The following is a 17,787-nucleotide window of genomic DNA, read 5'->3' as shown; positions in this document are numbered from 1 at the left end:
AGGCCAGCGGTACCAATGTTCTTTACTTCCACCAAGAACCCCACCTTTCTCTCATTCTTCCTGAAACTGCAGTTCTGCAGGTTTGTGCTTCTTCTTGTCCACTTAGAATCAGGAGCCTGACTGTAAGACATAATCACTTTCTCCTTCATTCTCCTATTGGGAAAACAATAGCCCAAGAATAAGGATAAATCAAATGGATTCCCAGGTTGTTGGGGCCATGGGGATGGCGTGGTGCATGGTGCGTGGTGCACGGGGAGGTCCTGGCCAGCCCTGAAGAAACAAGAGCCAACACGGAAGACTGCTTACACATTCCAGAAGAGACAGAACTTCAAGGCAAATCTGACTTCATATTCACAACTTTCCCTGGCAAAGGGGACACATCTGTGGGCCAGATATGGCAACCCGCCATCCGTTTTCACCTTTGATTTAGAATTTGTGCATTTAGGAAGTCTTTATATTCCTCATTACCACTTCTTACTCATACAAAGCATACAAGGATACACTTTCTCTTTAACCCTAGTTACTTACGTGCCAAAGGAAAAAGTACAACGTACATTGGCTATTGCATTCTTACTTAGATTACAAATTGGTTACTTTTTCCCTTCACTTTTCTCCCTGAAAGCCAGATAGGAGAGTTATCACCCTGGAAATAATGTAGCCAGTCCAAATAATTTCAGTAGCTCTCATCTCTTTTTGTTTTTCTCCTTTTCTTTTTTTCTTTACTGAAGGACATGGGCAGATACAACTTTCTAACTTTTACACAGCTTCATCCATAGTAATAAAAGTTTATAATTTTCTTAAGAAGAAGGAAAAAGAAGGGTTGTATGAAGCATTTAAGGGCAGAATAAACACAGAAAGTGTGGAAGAGTTTAATCTTGCAGTTTTCCAGCGAAGAGAGTTTTGGGTAGAAGGGCTACCAATTCTGTGTTGCTTTTGGTGACAAATAAAGCATGGAGCTCAAACTAGAGATGACTCCTTGCACCTCATCTCATTTAAGACTCGGACCTTTGTGTTCACTGAGACATCTGAAGTTTGCTTGTTGTTGTTTTACCATGGCGACTAACAAGCAGCAAAACTATTTTGGGTTTTTCTCTTGCTCTACATTCTTTGGGTATGAATGACGAAGCAGTTAAAACACACACGCACACGCACACACACATACACACACTATTCAGAGGGGAGAAAAGAAGTAAGTGCTCTGTAAGTGGATTAATTCCTGGACAATTTATAATTGGTTGCGCTGATTCAAGAGACCTTCAACACTTGTATGGAGGGCCCTCATCTCCTCTTGGAAAGTCTGGAAGATGTAATCCTATCCCTGTGGTAGAAAAGTTTGTTTTGCTATGGATAACATTAGTCTGCATATGGATACGTTTTGAATCAGATTACATGAGTTATGAAAGTTGTGAACAAACAGTATCATATTATGGACTCAAATTAACATGAAAACTGTGAAAATTAGCAGTTGATAAGCATCACAAACACAGATGTAATGTGTGATTGATTCTAATGGGTGCTAAAATTAAATGCCAGTGCCTAAACTATACTAAGATTTTTCCAAATTGTTTCATCTGTAGAACTAGGAGTATTTATTTATAACTAAATAATTTTAGAATGTTCATGCGAAAAGGTCAAAAGCGCCAGTGAAGTGAGATGGGAAACATTTTCATATAAACTGGATTACAGTTTAGAAATTACAGCATGTTCCATTGACCAATGTTGACATGGTCTCTATCATAAAAATGTAAGAATTTAAGCCAATTACAGTTGAAAAACAATATACATTTAATTTTTCTTTTACCTTAGCCCTTGCTACAGAACAGCTGTCATGAAGGACTCCTCTGTGAACTTGTATGGGCCCGGGCAGTCAGCAGGTCTGCTTGATTTGTGTCTCTCTGCTTAGAAAATATGAACTACCTCAAATCTGTTTTCTTGTAGTATAACTCTTGACAGTATGTGTAACATTATGGAGAAAAGAAACGGATAGTTCTCCCGTTGGCTTATAAGGAGAATAAATGACCCACAAGGAGGGATGGATTCTGAGGTGAGCCAGAAATGAAGACCTGCCTGAAATGTAAGTGCCTTGAGAAAAAAATGTTTCACTGAAATTACTTTGTCTGATTCTTAGAAGATTCTAATGCTGGTTAGTATAGTGTCATGACATTTCTAGATCTCTGAAACTTGTTCATCCAATTGCCCTGAATTTTACCCAGCTGTGTATCTGGCCAACTTGGTGATAGAGATCCCTGAGGTATTGTGAAAAATCTATGTCTTTGGTAACTTCATGATCCACTAAATCAGAGGTGCCATGGTTGAACTCTAATCGTCATGTAAATTGGTGTAGCTCTGTTGTGTTTGACCCCTGCCGACATCTATTCCTCATTGTTTTCCAGTAGAGTTTGAAACATTTCTTTCATTATATATTCTCTCTCTAACCAATAATTCTATGAGCAATACCACTTTCCCCTGTTCTAATTTTTTGCCTTGAGATTTTCTACTGCCATCTTTCTTCTGCATAATAGCTACCTCTTACACAAATGCTTATTGCTGTAATTATATACAATCTTCTACAACGTTTAATGTCTGGGTCATAAATCCTGATGCTTCCCCCAACATTTAGGTAAACGTTACCTTTTCTTGTTTATACTCTCCCCATTTAATGATTTGAGGTCAAATGACTGCTACTTATCAGACAAAAGTTTTTTATTTCAATGCGAAAAAAAGGCACTTTCTAACTCATTCTATATTTCCTTGCGAGTAATTTCTGTAACTTTGTTTGTTTTCACCAATACATAGCACTAGATTGGCTATATACAGCTCTAGCTACCTATTTCTGTAAGATCTAGCTTATATTTCTCTATTATTAATACCAATATCAGCTGTGATAATTCCTACTTTAGTCAATGCTAACATTTGCACTGTGATCAACCAGACAACTGTCATCACAAGTAAAAAACACTTACTGATTCTTTTTTCTTACTTTGAGTAATAACATTTAAAAAATTTTTTGGAGAGAAACATAACAAGCCTCTCCGGTTCCAATGCATCTTCGCACAATAATAAAAATTAATCAAAGCAAGCAAGTCTTCTTTATTCCTAAACCCTGAATCTTAACATGATTATTTTCACCTGCTCTGTCTGTCTGAGGGCTGCCGAGGTGATGAATTCTCAGCAACTGGATGGGTTTTCTCAAGAGGGGAGAAGGATCTCACACTCTAGGAAGAGCAGGCAACACCCCAGTGCAGACACGGTGGTTACACCCTTCGTCATCATTACCATTGTACAAACCTCCAGTCTAGTATTTATCACATGGAAACACTGGTACTTCTTTTCACGTGGGGAGCCACAGGTAAGTAAAATCCAAGGGCAGAGGCCATGTGCTATTCATTGTAATAGCCCCCGAGGTTGGCATAATGCCTGGCATCAAGTGAGTACTCTGGGTTTGGTGAAGAAATGGGTGAATGAAGGCAAAATGAAGAGATGAAATGAGACACATCCTTCTTCCTCCTTTGTTTCCTGTTTGTAAACTGTCTAAATGGTGGGGAACACAGTAATAGGAAAACCTGAAAAACACTTACAAAAAAGTTGAGTCCTATGTATCCCTGAATGGACAGATACATACCATGAGTTATGAGTTCCTCCAGATTATATTTATCGCTCACGTGCTTAGGCACTTAGTTTTACCAGGTAAACAGAATATTTCAGTTCTTTCCAAACTGAGTCCACTGGTCAATTTATGGACACAATCTAGTTTAAAGGAAAATGAAGAAGACATTCTATAACCAAATATCAAATAAGAAATATATGAATAATGAATTAAAATAAAGCATGGTTCTTAATAGAAATACATCCATTTATCAAACTTATCAAAGATAAATTTCCCAAAAGGGAAATTTCAGACAGGTCAATATTATCAACTTAGAATTTACATGTAAAAGTCTTTACCTCCTACAAAGAAATAGGAACTTTAGTCAAACAAATCTCTATTGTTTACGTGTTTATATGTAAATTCTAAAGAAAGTAAATTGTGGGTGTACAAATGAGCCCTTTTATGCTGACAGGTGGAAGAACGAACAACAGGAGAATCAGAGTCAGGACAGCAGAGGCACAGGGAAAAGTCAGAAGTATGGAGCTCCAGGAAGGGGCCATCCATCAGAAGCGCTTGGCATGAGTAGGGAATGATGCACAGCAATAAACTGTGGGGGAAAATAAATGACAGAATATGAACGCAAACTGTGGCAAAATATATCACCCTTCTCCTTCATCTTCAAACCCCTGGGGATTTAACACTGCATAGCGAATGATGTCTGGGCCAAACCAAACCGTATTACTACTGTTTCTCCCATTTCCTTTCAGTCTTTGTCTATGTCAGTTGTTAAAAGGCTCTATTGATCCAACATGTACAATTCTGTCCCTGGGAAGAACTCTATCATAAGCTTCACTGCACTCACTGCTGTCTTTTAGGTTGTCACGTAAAATTATTTGGGTTTGATATGAAAGCTTAAAGTCCTTGCAGGCAGAGTCACCCACCAGCTGATAGGAAAAGCTGTTTCTTACCTCTTGGAAAAAAGTCTAAGCTACTTGCAGAGCTTCAGGGAAAGACAGACAATATTGTTTCATGAAGCCCTCAATTACAGATCAGTCTCCCCAACCTTGATAATGCTGATACTGAGTAGGGCTCAGCACAAACGCAGAAAATATTGATTGATGTACTGAATTGGGAAAGACAGCACCTGCAAATGCATGGTGAGATCAACTGTTTCTAAGGCGCAAACCCCTCCTGAGTGTTTGCTATTTTCTCTCGAGAGAGACTGACCCATCCGATAAAGGATCATTCCATGCGAGTAGCTTAAGCCCCGGTAGGCCTCGAGGGATGGGGTTACAGTAAAGAAGGGCCGAGCCTGAATTCATATCATCTCATAATAATCCTTAAGACAACAGATTAGAAGATGATTATCAGTAAAGGAATGCTTGGTTCACAATCTCTATTTAACTTTTATGAAAAAACAAAGCAATGATATTTAGTAAAAATCTTGAACCATTCTTGAAAAATCAAGATGTCCATTACTTACTTCTGGGAAGAACTTAAATTTGCATGAATCCAAAAAGAAGTTCTTAAAACTCTTGAGATTAAAAAAAATTAGGTTTTATGCCTAAGCTGACTTTATAAAGCTTCAAGAGACACAAACATCACTGTCATTATTTGTATCAGCTCAGTGCTTGGGCAGTGACATGAAAATCAAAGACAAATTTGCCACCAGTTTTCTTAACTAAATAATTTTACTTCCTTTCAGCACTCCTATTTATATTTGCTATTCCTTTGCAGTGGTAGGTTGGCAAATGGTTAGTAACCAGCTTTCTGGAAAAAATAAAAGGGATAGATAGATAAAATTTTACTGATATAAAGGAAGGGTAGCACAAAATTTACAAGTAACAATAAAATATACAATACTCTGTTGTAAATGCTATGTAACCAATTGATTCTCACAGAATGCTTTTATCAATTTTTGCCAAACTTTTATCTGTAGCCAACCTACTATTATTATTGGCAGACATGAGTAGTTTCAACACGAATGTAGATTGATAATTTTATATTAAGCAGTATGATGAAAATGAAACCATGAAGACATATGTTGGAGCTTGTTTATCAATCACATGAATGACTTTGCTGAATTGGATAATGGTTTTAGGAGAATGGAAAGACAATTCTTCAACTTTTTTTTGTGCTCTTAACAATGCATTGTCTACTGATATGACATGCTTTTATAGTTAATCTGCATTATTAATACTTCCCAATCACTCTCTTACAATTGTCTCTTGACAATTAACAAGACAACAAATCAAGCCCTGATATGTAACCTTTGCCAATTTTCATGGTATAAATACTCCCTCCATAGTTCATTTCTAGCTATTGACATCAGCTGCTGAATGTAGTGCTGGGAAGAGAAGCAATAGCATACTGTTAAATAGTATTTTCACTGTTATATCTATTATATATTATTGAATCATATTGACTGAACATATGTAAATAACCTCAAGAACACAGAAACAGTGAAATGTAGTAAAATAAATAGGAAGTGATGAGTTTTCAGTATTTGCTTTTAATATTATTTAATTGTAAGCTTACATAATTTACTTTTTAATAAAGATTCCGTTTAGCAATTAGCTTGCAAAATCTCTGAAATTTCAACAATCTGTACTCCCCAGCTGGCGTGAGCTAGGTCCAGCACACACCTCCTCCACTGAGTTGTCACTACGTTCTTTAATTCTCTCTCAAGTCAGGGACATAGTAGCTTGTAAATAAAGGGCTAAAAAATAATTATCAAAGGAAATAAGTTCATGAGATCTTATTTAATGCTACGCATAGCTCTATCATGATTCTTATTGCTTTGCTTCTAAGTGGCATTCAATCTCTAGTTCCTATTAGGTGGATTTAACGGTTTTCAAGGTACAATCATAACAGGCTAAAAATTAGTTCCAGTTTTTCTCATGTACTTCTGAATAGGGACAGACTCTGCCCCACAGCCACCAACTTCCTTCCATTTTATGTGAAAGGCCCCTTGCGCACCATCCACTTCCTGTATCCCTGGATGCTGTGCCCTTTCCCATGGCCGCAGAAGCAGCTGTGTGGCTGGCTCTCCTGCCACAGGAAGGAAGGCAGCAAATAAACATGAGACAAGAGCAGGAGTGCTTCCCTGGGCTTGCTCCGAGGTCCACACATCTGCAGGGCTTAAGGGGGCTTCCATGACAAACAAGACTGCCAGAATTGTTGTATTTGTGTCACTAGCTTTAGGATTAACTACTTTGTTTTAAAACAGGAAAAATGTTTAATTTTGGTTCAAATTTTAGAATACAATGTTAGGTGACCTTAAAGAGGATTGGTCCCAACTTAAGGGGCATCATGTTCCAGCTCCTGCCTAGCTTACTGCTCTCTGCTCAGACAAGCTCACGGCTGTTCGCTGAGCCCAAGCCTTCAGTGAGATCTGGTCCAGGAATGGGGGAATTCCATTACAGCCATTTGCCAATAAACCCAAGAGCTGTACTCCAGATATTTCTAAATTCTCAGTTCTTCTGCTGAGTCACACTGCCTAAAATGTGACTTCCTATTATTGTTAATTTTACACTGAGCAAACTCAAATTACCATCTTCTAATTGAAAATGGATGGCTTATTTCTCTCATTTCCTTATTTTGGAATTTCTTTGAAGTTCTTTAGAATGGCACACTTGTTCTCAAATTGAAAACCAATCAGCTAGAAACATCACGAAGGTTCTCACTGGTGGGGCTTTAACTCTACATATCATTTAGCACAGGAGACAATGATCTATTTTCCCTCTATGCCTTTAAAATCCTTTGCCAATTACCCTAGAAATGTATAACTGAGGAAGACTGATTTGCTCAAGCCTGGTGTAGGAAAATGTATAAGAAAATGACAGTCATTGGAGAGTTTAATTTAAAAACTATAAAGCAAACTGAGGATCTGTAATTTGAGCTCTAAATGCATTGATCTTTAAATCCCCAGGGTCTTCTCACTGAAATAAGTGATGACCTGTTAATAGCGTGATCATAATCAGCACTGCAAATCTGGTAAACAATTCAATGCAACTAGTAGGATAGGCTCCATCATCAGGATTGACAATGAAGGTTCAACAGAAATCAAATGACAGCAGAAAGCCAACTGATTAGAAAGCTATGGGGAAAAAATCCATATGCACAATTATATTGGTTTAGACATGCACATAAAGCATCTACGTACATGGTTAGAGATCTAAAGGTTAATATGAAAGCTTATTGATAAGAAACAAACAGATTACAGAACACAGACCAGGGAAACACTCTATTACACTGTTGTTACAATTATGCTAGAAAAGCTCAAACATATCACCAAAGACCCATTCAGGATGACCTTTGTGCCATAAGACTTTGAGAAGTTACATAGCTTAATCATTCTTCTCCCATATGTACAATAAGTATTTACCAACTCAGACTCTACCAGCTGGCCTGGCCATGGCTGCCAGGAAGAAGTTGACAGCATAGATCAGGCAAAAAGAACCTCAATTCTGCACCAGGTGATGGCAGAGAACAAGTCCTTGATCTTTGGGCACACAAAGCTTCACCCTTGCCCCAAGTCGACTTTGAAAAGGGTGAATTTTGTCTACTGTAAGCTCACTTCAGAAGAATGAAAATTATACTTATAGTGGGAAGTGATTTTAAATGAGATACAGGATTCCAAAGATTGATATGTTGGACATATAACTTCATCAATCTGATTATGTTATCCTCTTAGCTACTAAGATTGTCAAGAAACCAAACCCTTTAGTCCCTGAGTACTAATGGGCACATTCTAACATCAGTAACATGTCCAGTAACTCCTCTGGTCTTCAAAAGCAAGAAATGAGAAATGTAGGTGGAGGCCAGGCCTGAAATGGCCAGTCATGTGTTGAAATTGTTCCACAGGGAGAGTGGTTCCTCGGCGACTTTTGACTTTCAGATGCTTGGCCACACTGTCTTTGCATCCCCCACTTGATCTTCACCATTGGCACACAATCCTCTCTCTACATTGACTCATAACATGTCTTACATTCTCTAGACTGCAACCAAACTGAAGGATGCAACGTGACTGTAGGGGACACCGTTGACTGTTCATGCAGCATGCATTCCCCACATTTCCAACTAACAGAGCTCCAGTGTTGGCCAGTGACTTCCATACACCTCAGGGAAAGCTGACCCCATCCCAAGCTGTCAGGATGGGCCTGACTTATTGAAGGTCATTCTATTCTTATCAGGCACTGGGTCAGCATATTATCCAACTGTGGTCAATGAGACATGAGAGAAGCTCTGCAGTTGGGAGTTTGGGGAGAGGTTTCCTTTTCCTATGAAACTATTGGAAGAAATAGTCTCTCTTCTTTCTCTGAAAACTCTGGTGTCTAGCTTTGATGCATGGAACAGCCACAGTACCCTCAATACCAGTGTGAGAAGGAAGTCAACCCCAAAGATGATATAGAGAAGAGACTGAAAGAACCTTGATCCCCGATGACAACTTTAGGCTTCAGATTCAACTAACACCGAACTCTGTCCCACTCTGAGATTCCTGTTCCAGGAGATCAGAGATTTCCAAATTGTTTAAGTAGGTTTGAGATGGGTTTCTCTTACCTGCAACTTGTATTGCTTATCTATTGCTACAGAACAAGTTTCCTCAAAACTTAAAGGCTTAAAACAATAAGTATTTATTATCTCACAGTTTCTGTGGGACTGGAATCTGGGCACAGCTTAGCTGGGTACTTCTGACTCAAGGTCTCTCACAAGTCTGCAATCAAGGTGTCGATCAGGCCTGTGGTCTCAACTATGAGCTCTACTGAGGGAGGGTCTGCCTTCAGGCTCATGTTAGTGGCTGCTGGCAGGACTCAGTTCTCATGGTCAGTAGACTGAGGGCCTCGGTTCCTCGCTGGCTACTGGATGGAGGCTCCCTCAGTTCTCTGCCACTTGCAACTCTCCATAGAGCAGCTCCTAACATGGCAGCTGGCTTTCCTCAGAGTGAGTGGGTGCCCAAGATGGAAGCCACTGTCTTTTTTTTTTTTTTTTTAATAAGAAGATTAGCCCTGAGCTAACTGCTGCCAATCTTCCTCTTTTTGCTGAGGAAGACTGGCTCTGAGCTAACATCCGTGCCCATCCTCCTCTACTTTATATGTGAGACGCCTACCACAGGATGGCTTGCCAAGTAGTGCTGTGTCCACACCTGGGATCTGAACCGGTGAACCCCGGGCTGCTGAAGTGGAACATACGCACTTAACTGCTGCGCCACTGGGCTGGCCCCACAGTCTTTTTTTAACCTAATCTCAGACAGGACAAGCGACATCCCAGCACTTCTACCATATTCTATGCATTAGATGTGAGTGACTAAATCCAGTTCATGTTCAAGGGGAGGGGATTACACAAGGGGTGAACATAGGAGGTAAGGATCATTAGGAGCCACTTTAGATTCACCAACCACACAACTGAAGGCATCCTAACAGGCCAGACTAAGAAACAACTGAAAAAGAAACAAAAGTTGGGATGCTGAACAGAAATTTTCACATCTTTCTCAAGTATGATTTGAACAGATCTTTGATGCAATGTTGACTCTATTGAGAGTACCCTATAGACAGACCTAAAATGCTGATACTGGACGCCCTTTAGTTTGGAAAACACCAGTTTAACGAGGCTAACTGGAATAGCATATAACATTGTAGTGTGATGCTCACAGTTCACAGTGAGACATGCTCTGTTATATTCCTTTACTGAATATATGCCATGTGTCAGCACCATGTTCAAGAGTGGATACAAACATGAATAAGACGTTACAGCCTCCAAGTAGCTTAAAGTAGTGGAGGAGGCACATACAGGTGTGTGTAATACTGTACAGTGAGTAAAGGACAAACACCTACAGGAATTCAGAATGGAAGGAGTGGTAGGCATGCCAAAGACAGGTTCTGGAGATGGCAGTGGGGCATGCACAGAAAACTCCATCCCGCTGAGTGTGGCTAGAGCACACAGAGGGCTCACGTTAATCTGATATTCAGGCAGGGTCCACCTGGGGTGAGCTGGAGAACGGGCCATATGCGCATATTAGCAGATGGTCACTTTATCTCTTCTGACTGCAAACCATACGTTGGTTCAGAAAGAGTCTAGGAGTCACAGATAAATGTGGCATTGATAGAGAACACATGGTATTCTCCATTTTGCCTTTGTTACAGGTAAAAGTGGTTTCAATGACCATGAGTCAAGGACTGGTAACACTTTAAGTGTGAAAATGGGGAAAGACAAAGCCCTCTTTCCCCATTTGTCTTTGGGTAAGGTCCTGAGGCCAAGCTAGTTCTCGGTTCAGCTGGCAGAAGGCTGATGGTAGCAGAGACAACTGGCATCAGCAAATGGAATACCAGCAAAGCCATCAGGACAGGGCCTGCAGCAAGATCCCACAGAGGTCAGGGTTGGGGATAAGGGAACGCCTGGACTGGCAAGTTCTGAAGTGAGAGAGGTCAAGATAAGGGTGGGGTTGTAGAGGATCTATTTCAAGTCTTCTTATCACCTTCACATATCTGTGTACAAATCCATGATCTATTAGCTTTTTAATTCTTTTTATCTTATGAAGGTTTGCTGTGCTTACTGGTTTCAAGAAAATATATCTTTCTTCTTTTGAAATAACCTAAGTGGAATATGCCATTTGTTGTACAAATCACAAAGCCAAAGGTGTCCCGTAGAAGTGTCTGGCACGGTGGGAGAAAAGTGCAGGGTGATGGACGGAGCAAAGACTGAGGGTCTGAGATGCCATAAGGAGAATTCCCACTGTCCTGATTCTGGAGTAAGACCTTGGGCCAGTGACGTTACTTCTTCTGGCTCAGTTTCTCCCTAACGACAGAATCTACCCCACAGAACTGAGCAAGATCTTGTGTGTAAGATGCCTAGTGGACCAGCTGGCCCTCGCAGATACTCAGGGTAAGTTTCCACCATGGACACATTGTTGCTTTTACAAGGACCACAGGTCTAAAGTTGAACTCAGGAGGAGATATGCAAGAGCTTGTGGCTGACACAAAATCTACTGAGCTTCCACACAGCCACAGACAGAAGTTGGACTGAGTGTAGGTGAGGTGCATACACCAATGGGGGGCACAAATTCACATCTAACATTTTATGTGCCAACATTCTATAGCCCCCCTGAGACAGGTGAAACTAGTACCCAGATTTAAACATTACGTGAAAAAGTAAATTGAAAACAAAGGATTCGTTTTCTTTCATTTTCCTTCCTTTCCTTTCCAGAAAGCAAGTTGCTTTCTGCCTAGTTGGGCAGGAGATCCCAGTTTTTAATGCTGTAAATAATGGTCAGGATGGTTCTGCTAATTAGATAAAATGAAAGCTCTAAGTTGGATGTATCAACTTCTGGTGCAGAAGCAGCCAGGAGAGAGGAGGACGGAGCAGGCGGAGGGAGAAATGTTTATTGAGCCCCGGCTCCCTGCAAGGCCCGGGCTAGGTTCTGCAGGGTACTAACACCTTTAGGGCCGCCTCCCCCTACCTCCTGTTCTTCTTCTCTCTATACTGGCATTTCTGCGGGTATGTCAGAGGGGAAAAAATGGAAGAGAAGGGGTAAGGTGAATTATGACCAGAGGACAAAGGAAGCTCCGATGACATGTACTTGGGGAAATGAATGCATCAGGAGAATGAACATGGGGCATGAGAGGAGAAATGGAAGCAAGAAGAAAGTGCGTCTCATCTTTGCTGGTCCAAGACTCTTGATGGCTCTATTCCCTCCCCAGACCTCTTTCTGAAAGGCAACCAAGGGCAGGGGTGGGAAATATTTTCACAGCACTGTAGAGATCCACGAGGAAGCTTTCCTTCTTGAGCCTGTCGCAGGCCTTTGTAAGCAGCCCTCCCAAATCTGGTCTGCCAGTCTCCCCGGCAGACAGCATACACTGACAGTGCCCCTCAAACACAGGGAGGCCCAGGAGGAAGCCCAGGTCTGCAGGTGTACACACAGCCAGCTATGGGAAAGCATATGAAGCTGGCTCTCCCATCCTTTGTAGGCCTCTCAACACTACTGGTCTTACGTAATTCCTTAATCGCCAGTGGATTGTGCCCAGCTTTACTGTTTTCACTCAGCTGTTCCTGCCTAGCTGGCCCCCCCAGGAATGAGAATCTGTGGGTGAGGACAGCAGCCACAGGAGTGGTTACTGACAGCTCATGGCCTCGGTGCGTGGGGCTTAAAACTCGCTTTCTTCAGGGATGAAATGGATCTGGAGCTCTCTAAGCCTCAGTTGTCATCTTTCTGACCAATATGTCTAATCCTTAATTTTTGAATATCCTATAAAAATTCATTTGCATTTGGAAGCATGTCCAGTGTCAAGATGATCAAACATATTTTAAGGATGGAAAAGAAGTATTTGTAGAGAAAGATAAAATGAATCAGGATTATTTTGTCTAAAAAAAGTTGATAAGTAATCCAACAATTATCTTCTTTATCCAGAAGCTGGCAGTGAGCTAGCTGTCATTTCCAAAGAAGAAAGAAAAAGATCAAATTGTCCAATGGCGGAAAAGTATGCACACACTCATGTGGGCACTGGCTGCTCAGCAGGCTGACTGCAGAGTGACATCACGCGGTTAGCAAGACGCAGTCCAGGACTGTGTCTGCTTTAACAATGAGGATCATTGCACAGCGGAGGTGTCCTGAAGGAGCGGCGAGCACAGGCTTGACATACGGATGATGCCATCTGAATATACATGGTTAAATATATAAAACTATCACCTGTCTGGAGGCGGGAGTGCTACATACACTGCTTATTAAAGTGCAAAAGAAATTCCAGGAAATAATGAAGAAAGCCTGATCTCAGGGTGTGATAAGAAACAGAAATAAAATGAGCCTTTAATTCTGGTTATTGCTAGACTCAGATCAAGCTACTTCTCCTCTGGTGCCTCAGTTTCCCTTTCTGTAGAGTTGCAGTACTAATGCTTGGCCATTGGCCACATGGTTCAAAGGTTCTAAGTCACTAGTACTCCCAGCGCTTGAACACAGCTCTCCTTTGTGTTCACGGCTTGCCTGAGTGAGCTTACCAACACAATCCCATAATTGCTGCGCTGGACTGTGCTGGCTGTTGCTATCTGCAGACATTCTGAGGTTAGTTCTGTTTTGAGGAACATTAGCTCCGTGCTGACTGTCTCCACTCACAAAGTACAATTTTGGCTGGTCTAACCACAATATGAATGATTAATAGGTTAAATCATTTTCTACGGGTACCTGCATGGCATTCAGAGTGCATTCACTGTTAAATCAGACACACTGCATTGAGCATTTAGAAAGAAAAGCTGGAGAGGAAAGGCACAGACACCCCAAGGTAAGAATGGAAAGTCTGGAAACCCAGCCCCGACACCCGTGACCAGAGAGATGAGTGGTCAACACAGAGTGGGGAAGAAACAAGAGGCACGTACGTGTGGGTCTCAGGTTGGAGGCCTCGGAAACAGCGCCTTCCTCAGGAAAGCTGAGAGGCTCTGCCACGTCTGTGTCAGGAGGAGGGTAGGGCGGGGGCGGGGGCAGCACTAACTGGGGGGGCCCCCGAGCACTGCCTCTGGGAGGCTTTTGTGGCACCTGCCGTCCAACACCTACATGGAATCAATGGGGGTTACTTCAGAAGGTTAAACCTAGCGACACTCCGCCCTCCAACAGCAGACACACCATCACTCACCTGCACCGAGACCAACCTCACGGCACCCAATCCAGACACACCCGGCACCAAATCTAACCAACGCAGCATCAAATTCAACGTCACTCCACACCAAATCCAACCTCATCCAGCACCAAATCCAGCCACCTCTGGTAAGAGATCCAGTCACCCCCAGCACCACGTCCAACCTCACTCCTCCTTTACCATTTTACATGCATAGCGTCCCAGCCTTGGGCCAATTTGGAAATATCTGCTGGTGGTAACTTGTTTCTGGCAGGCACAACTGTTTTTAAATGCTGGGATCAAAACTATTCTGAAAGTCCCCCAAAACAGCTCTGTCAGGGTGAGAGGAGCTCCTTTTCTCCATGTCAGCCTTTTTCACGCCCACAGGTTTTCCTTTCGCTTACTCTCATTCCTTCTATCTATCCCCTACCATGGATTAAACATCTGCTGGTCTAGCTCACCTCCTGAAGGCCCTTTGGACTCTCAACCTCTTCCAGTGTTTAGTGTAATAGTTTTCAAATTTTGTTTTGAAGAAGGTCCTGAGTTGGAGAAAGTGTTAGAGGTGGTGTTCCCGCTCTATTCTATGTCTCATACAATCGGAGCAGACCCGCTCTGGTCTGTTTACACATGGGGGATCCATTTACAATTTTATATGCAAATGGATTTCTTTCGCTAATAAAATTTTTGAAAGTCAATGACTCAGTATAATAAATATGACTTACTAGTGTCATAAATCACGCTTACTCTTATTTCTTTTAAAAATACTTTCTTCAAGCTTTGAAGTTTAGAATCTTCTAGTAACTAATAGATTCTATGCTTCATGTCCTTCAGATTTTTAATAAAAATATTAAGAAATGTCATTCCTTCATCAAGAAATCTAGCTATTTATTCCTTCTCTTGGTTACAGTTCTTTAGATGTGGAAAAACATTAATTTCCCCATATCTACACAGCATTTCTTCCTTTGAAGTGCAAATAAGCCAGCACCAGTCTGGATGAGTGTGGTCTGTCTGGCCCAGGTGGGAACACTGCACGAGAAGGTACCCAAAGGGCGAGGCACGGAGGGAGGACAGGCTGTCTAGTGGAAGGCTTATTTTTGTTTACCAAGAAATTTGGGTCAAGACCCAAATCCAGCTGGCTACAATACTATTTTAGAACAAGTTTCAAAAAAATTTTTTTCTTTTTATATCTAGGCGCCTGAATAGAAAAAGTTGCTCAACACTTTTTTTTGTGTGGACAGGGTTACTTCTTCTATTTTTATTTTTTCACCTAAAGCCTAGACTTTGGTTAAAAGCTGCTTATGGTGTCGTTAGTGTGCTGTCAATTCATGGAGATTTCTGATGAGGATGGAGGAGTGACTTTAAGTGGCCAGCAAGACCTTCTTTCCACCCCGTGACCTCAAAGAAACTTCAGTTATTTCCAGTTGGAAGGGAGCTTCTGGCCTCTTCTCAATCCTCACAAATGAAAGTTTATGGACTCCAGAGAGAGACTTGTAAAATTACTACTACCACCCACATCTCCTCCTTGTAAGAGCAGGTTCCTTAGCAAGGAAATTGTCCCTCCAGTTTTCAGTTTTAAAATTCCCTTCTCCTGTCATACCCATGGGCACTGGCTGACTGTCCACAGCCAGGCCAGGGTCTCTAAGCTCGACAGACTCGAGGCCTTGCTCCTCCGAGGCTGTATCAGGAGGTCCTCTCCTGGGCTGACATGGGCTGTCTGGCCTGGAAGCTGGAGTAACTCAACCACATCCACACTACAACTTAAAGTGGATGCTTCTTGGAATTTCAACAAGGAACTCTAAATCTAAGGGTTGTCATCCCTTTACAGAAAGGGTAGGGAGAGAGCTCAGAAGGAAGAATGGGGGTCTCATCATGGAAAAGGAGACAATTAGATTTATTTTAATGGGCTCCTGATCATGTTTTCTTTAAATCTGATAGTATTTTCCCTTGAGAAAGAGGATGAACTGACATGAAATATAGGGTATTTTTCCTTAGGATAAATGATCCCTAAGCTACGAAATACTGAGACATTAAAAGTGATGTATCGACAAGGGGGAAAAAATGCTGACGAACAGCCAAGTAGCTCATATTAAAGTTTCAGGCGCTGACAATGCAGCCACTCATCCTTGGGAGTCTTTTAACTTTGGGGGCTACAGCCACTGGGTCTTAGGCAAAATGTGAGGGTGCCGAGGAGAGGATCGTGGAGAGGAGAGGAGAGGATCATCTGGAGAGGCCCTCTGTTGGCTTCTGTAATGAGTCTGAAGCACTTGCATCATGGGGGGTTTCTCAGGCAACCCTGCTTGTCAAAAGCCATTTCTGTTCTACACAAATGAAAGAGCAAACACTGAATGACTTTAAAATAAAATTCACCATCCCTGACTCGTGGATCTAGAGTCTTCTGTCACGTCTCTCCACTTCACCTGTACCTGAGGGAGTGGAATAAAATGATCTCATAGGGCCTCCCTGCTCACAGACATTATGACTCCACCGTCTTTCCTTTGAGTTCTGTTTTTCTCAAAGAATATCAAGGGCTTTTCTACATATATAAAAAGTATATATGTGGAGATAATTTCAACAAAGTGGTCAAAAAACTACTGAACTGTTGTCAAATGATCTATAAATCCGCTGGGGTCTAGACGCGTTTCAAATGCCAGATGTCTTTCAAAACAGTATCCACGGACCTCATCCTAAGAGCTTATCTTTTTCCATCAAAGACACACATCATACACCCACACTTGCTTGCTCTCCATCCTTCACCCTCTCTCAGCGTCTTGAGCCATTCTCCACCTTCCCAGCATCCCCACCTTCCAAATCATGCCCAGGACATATGCCTGTAAGGTATTAAGTGAACTTGCAACTGTTTATTTCCAGACTTTCTTTCTTTAGTATAAATATTTCCCGTGTTAATGCCATTATGGAGGAGGCCACTGCAAGTTATTAGCAGTGCTGAAATTCCACACGAGAGCAAGCATCCCAGAGGCATGCAGACAGTGGGCATGAGTCACTCACCAGTCGTGCTCTTCCTGTTCTCCTCCTTGTCCTCAGTGCGAGTGGGAACCAGGGGGCTTGGCGGGGGGGGCTGGGGTGGAGGGGGAGCTGGCGCCCGCCTCTTCTTTTTCTGTAAGTCAATCTGTGACCCCAGAGATACCTATGAAGCACAAAGAAGGACAGTCAGTGTTAGGGTGGTTCTGTTGGGGAGCAGTGCGCATGTGGGACACACAGCTTGGAGAAGTCAGCTCCAATGTGACATGGTGCTCTAAGCAGGACTGTCAGATTGCCAGGGGAGTGCAGGGAGCCATGGTGTGAAGGCTTGCTGTGTGGCCCAGGAGTGGCCTGAGGATGTTCACGGATACCCCCAAGACTCCTCTGAGCCTAGGGGGCTGCAGCTCTGCCCCATACTTCCTAGGGACTCCAGGCAAATCAGGAGACTTGACAACTCCCCGTCAGCATAAATATGAGAAAGGGGATCCTTAATCCTCAATTAAAAGCAAAAGAGAATTATTCCTTCTGGAAGTTTTATCAAGAACTACCATGTGACCAAGCAGAAGAAGAACAGAAGTGAGCAGCTCAGGCGTCACTCTTGCCCCTGGACTTGGAGTTGCA

General features: G+C 42.1%; 1 protein-coding gene across 16 annotated transcripts in view; it reads right to left on the bottom strand.

Annotated features, from left to right (window-relative positions):
* COBL (cordon-bleu WH2 repeat protein) overlaps positions 1–17,787 on the bottom strand; it is a 281,679-nt gene that overhangs the window by 59,139 nt on the left and 204,753 nt on the right. For 11 of the 16 annotated variants that reach the window (XM_070496988.1, XM_070497264.1, XM_070496931.1 and 8 more), the window contains 2 exons: positions 17,194–17,332; positions 13,952–14,122 (listed from right to left, as the gene is read on the bottom strand). In XM_070496988.1, coding sequence (XP_070353089.1) covers positions 13,952–14,122; positions 17,194–17,332 — 310 coding nt within the window. Of the gene's footprint in view, positions 1–3,062; positions 4,197–13,951; positions 14,123–17,193; positions 17,333–17,787 lie in introns of those variants that run through there. The other 5 variants (XM_070497441.1, XM_070497372.1, XM_070497537.1 and 2 more) reach the window with 2 other exon arrangements.

Source organism: Equus asinus, chromosome 1, assembly GCF_041296235.1.
Source record: "Equus asinus isolate D_3611 breed Donkey chromosome 1, EquAss-T2T_v2, whole genome shotgun sequence".
Lineage (NCBI taxonomy): Eukaryota > Metazoa > Chordata > Mammalia > Perissodactyla > Equidae > Equus > Equus asinus.
Note: the sequence above shows the minus strand (reverse complement) of the source record. Positions and strands in the feature narration are given on the sequence as shown.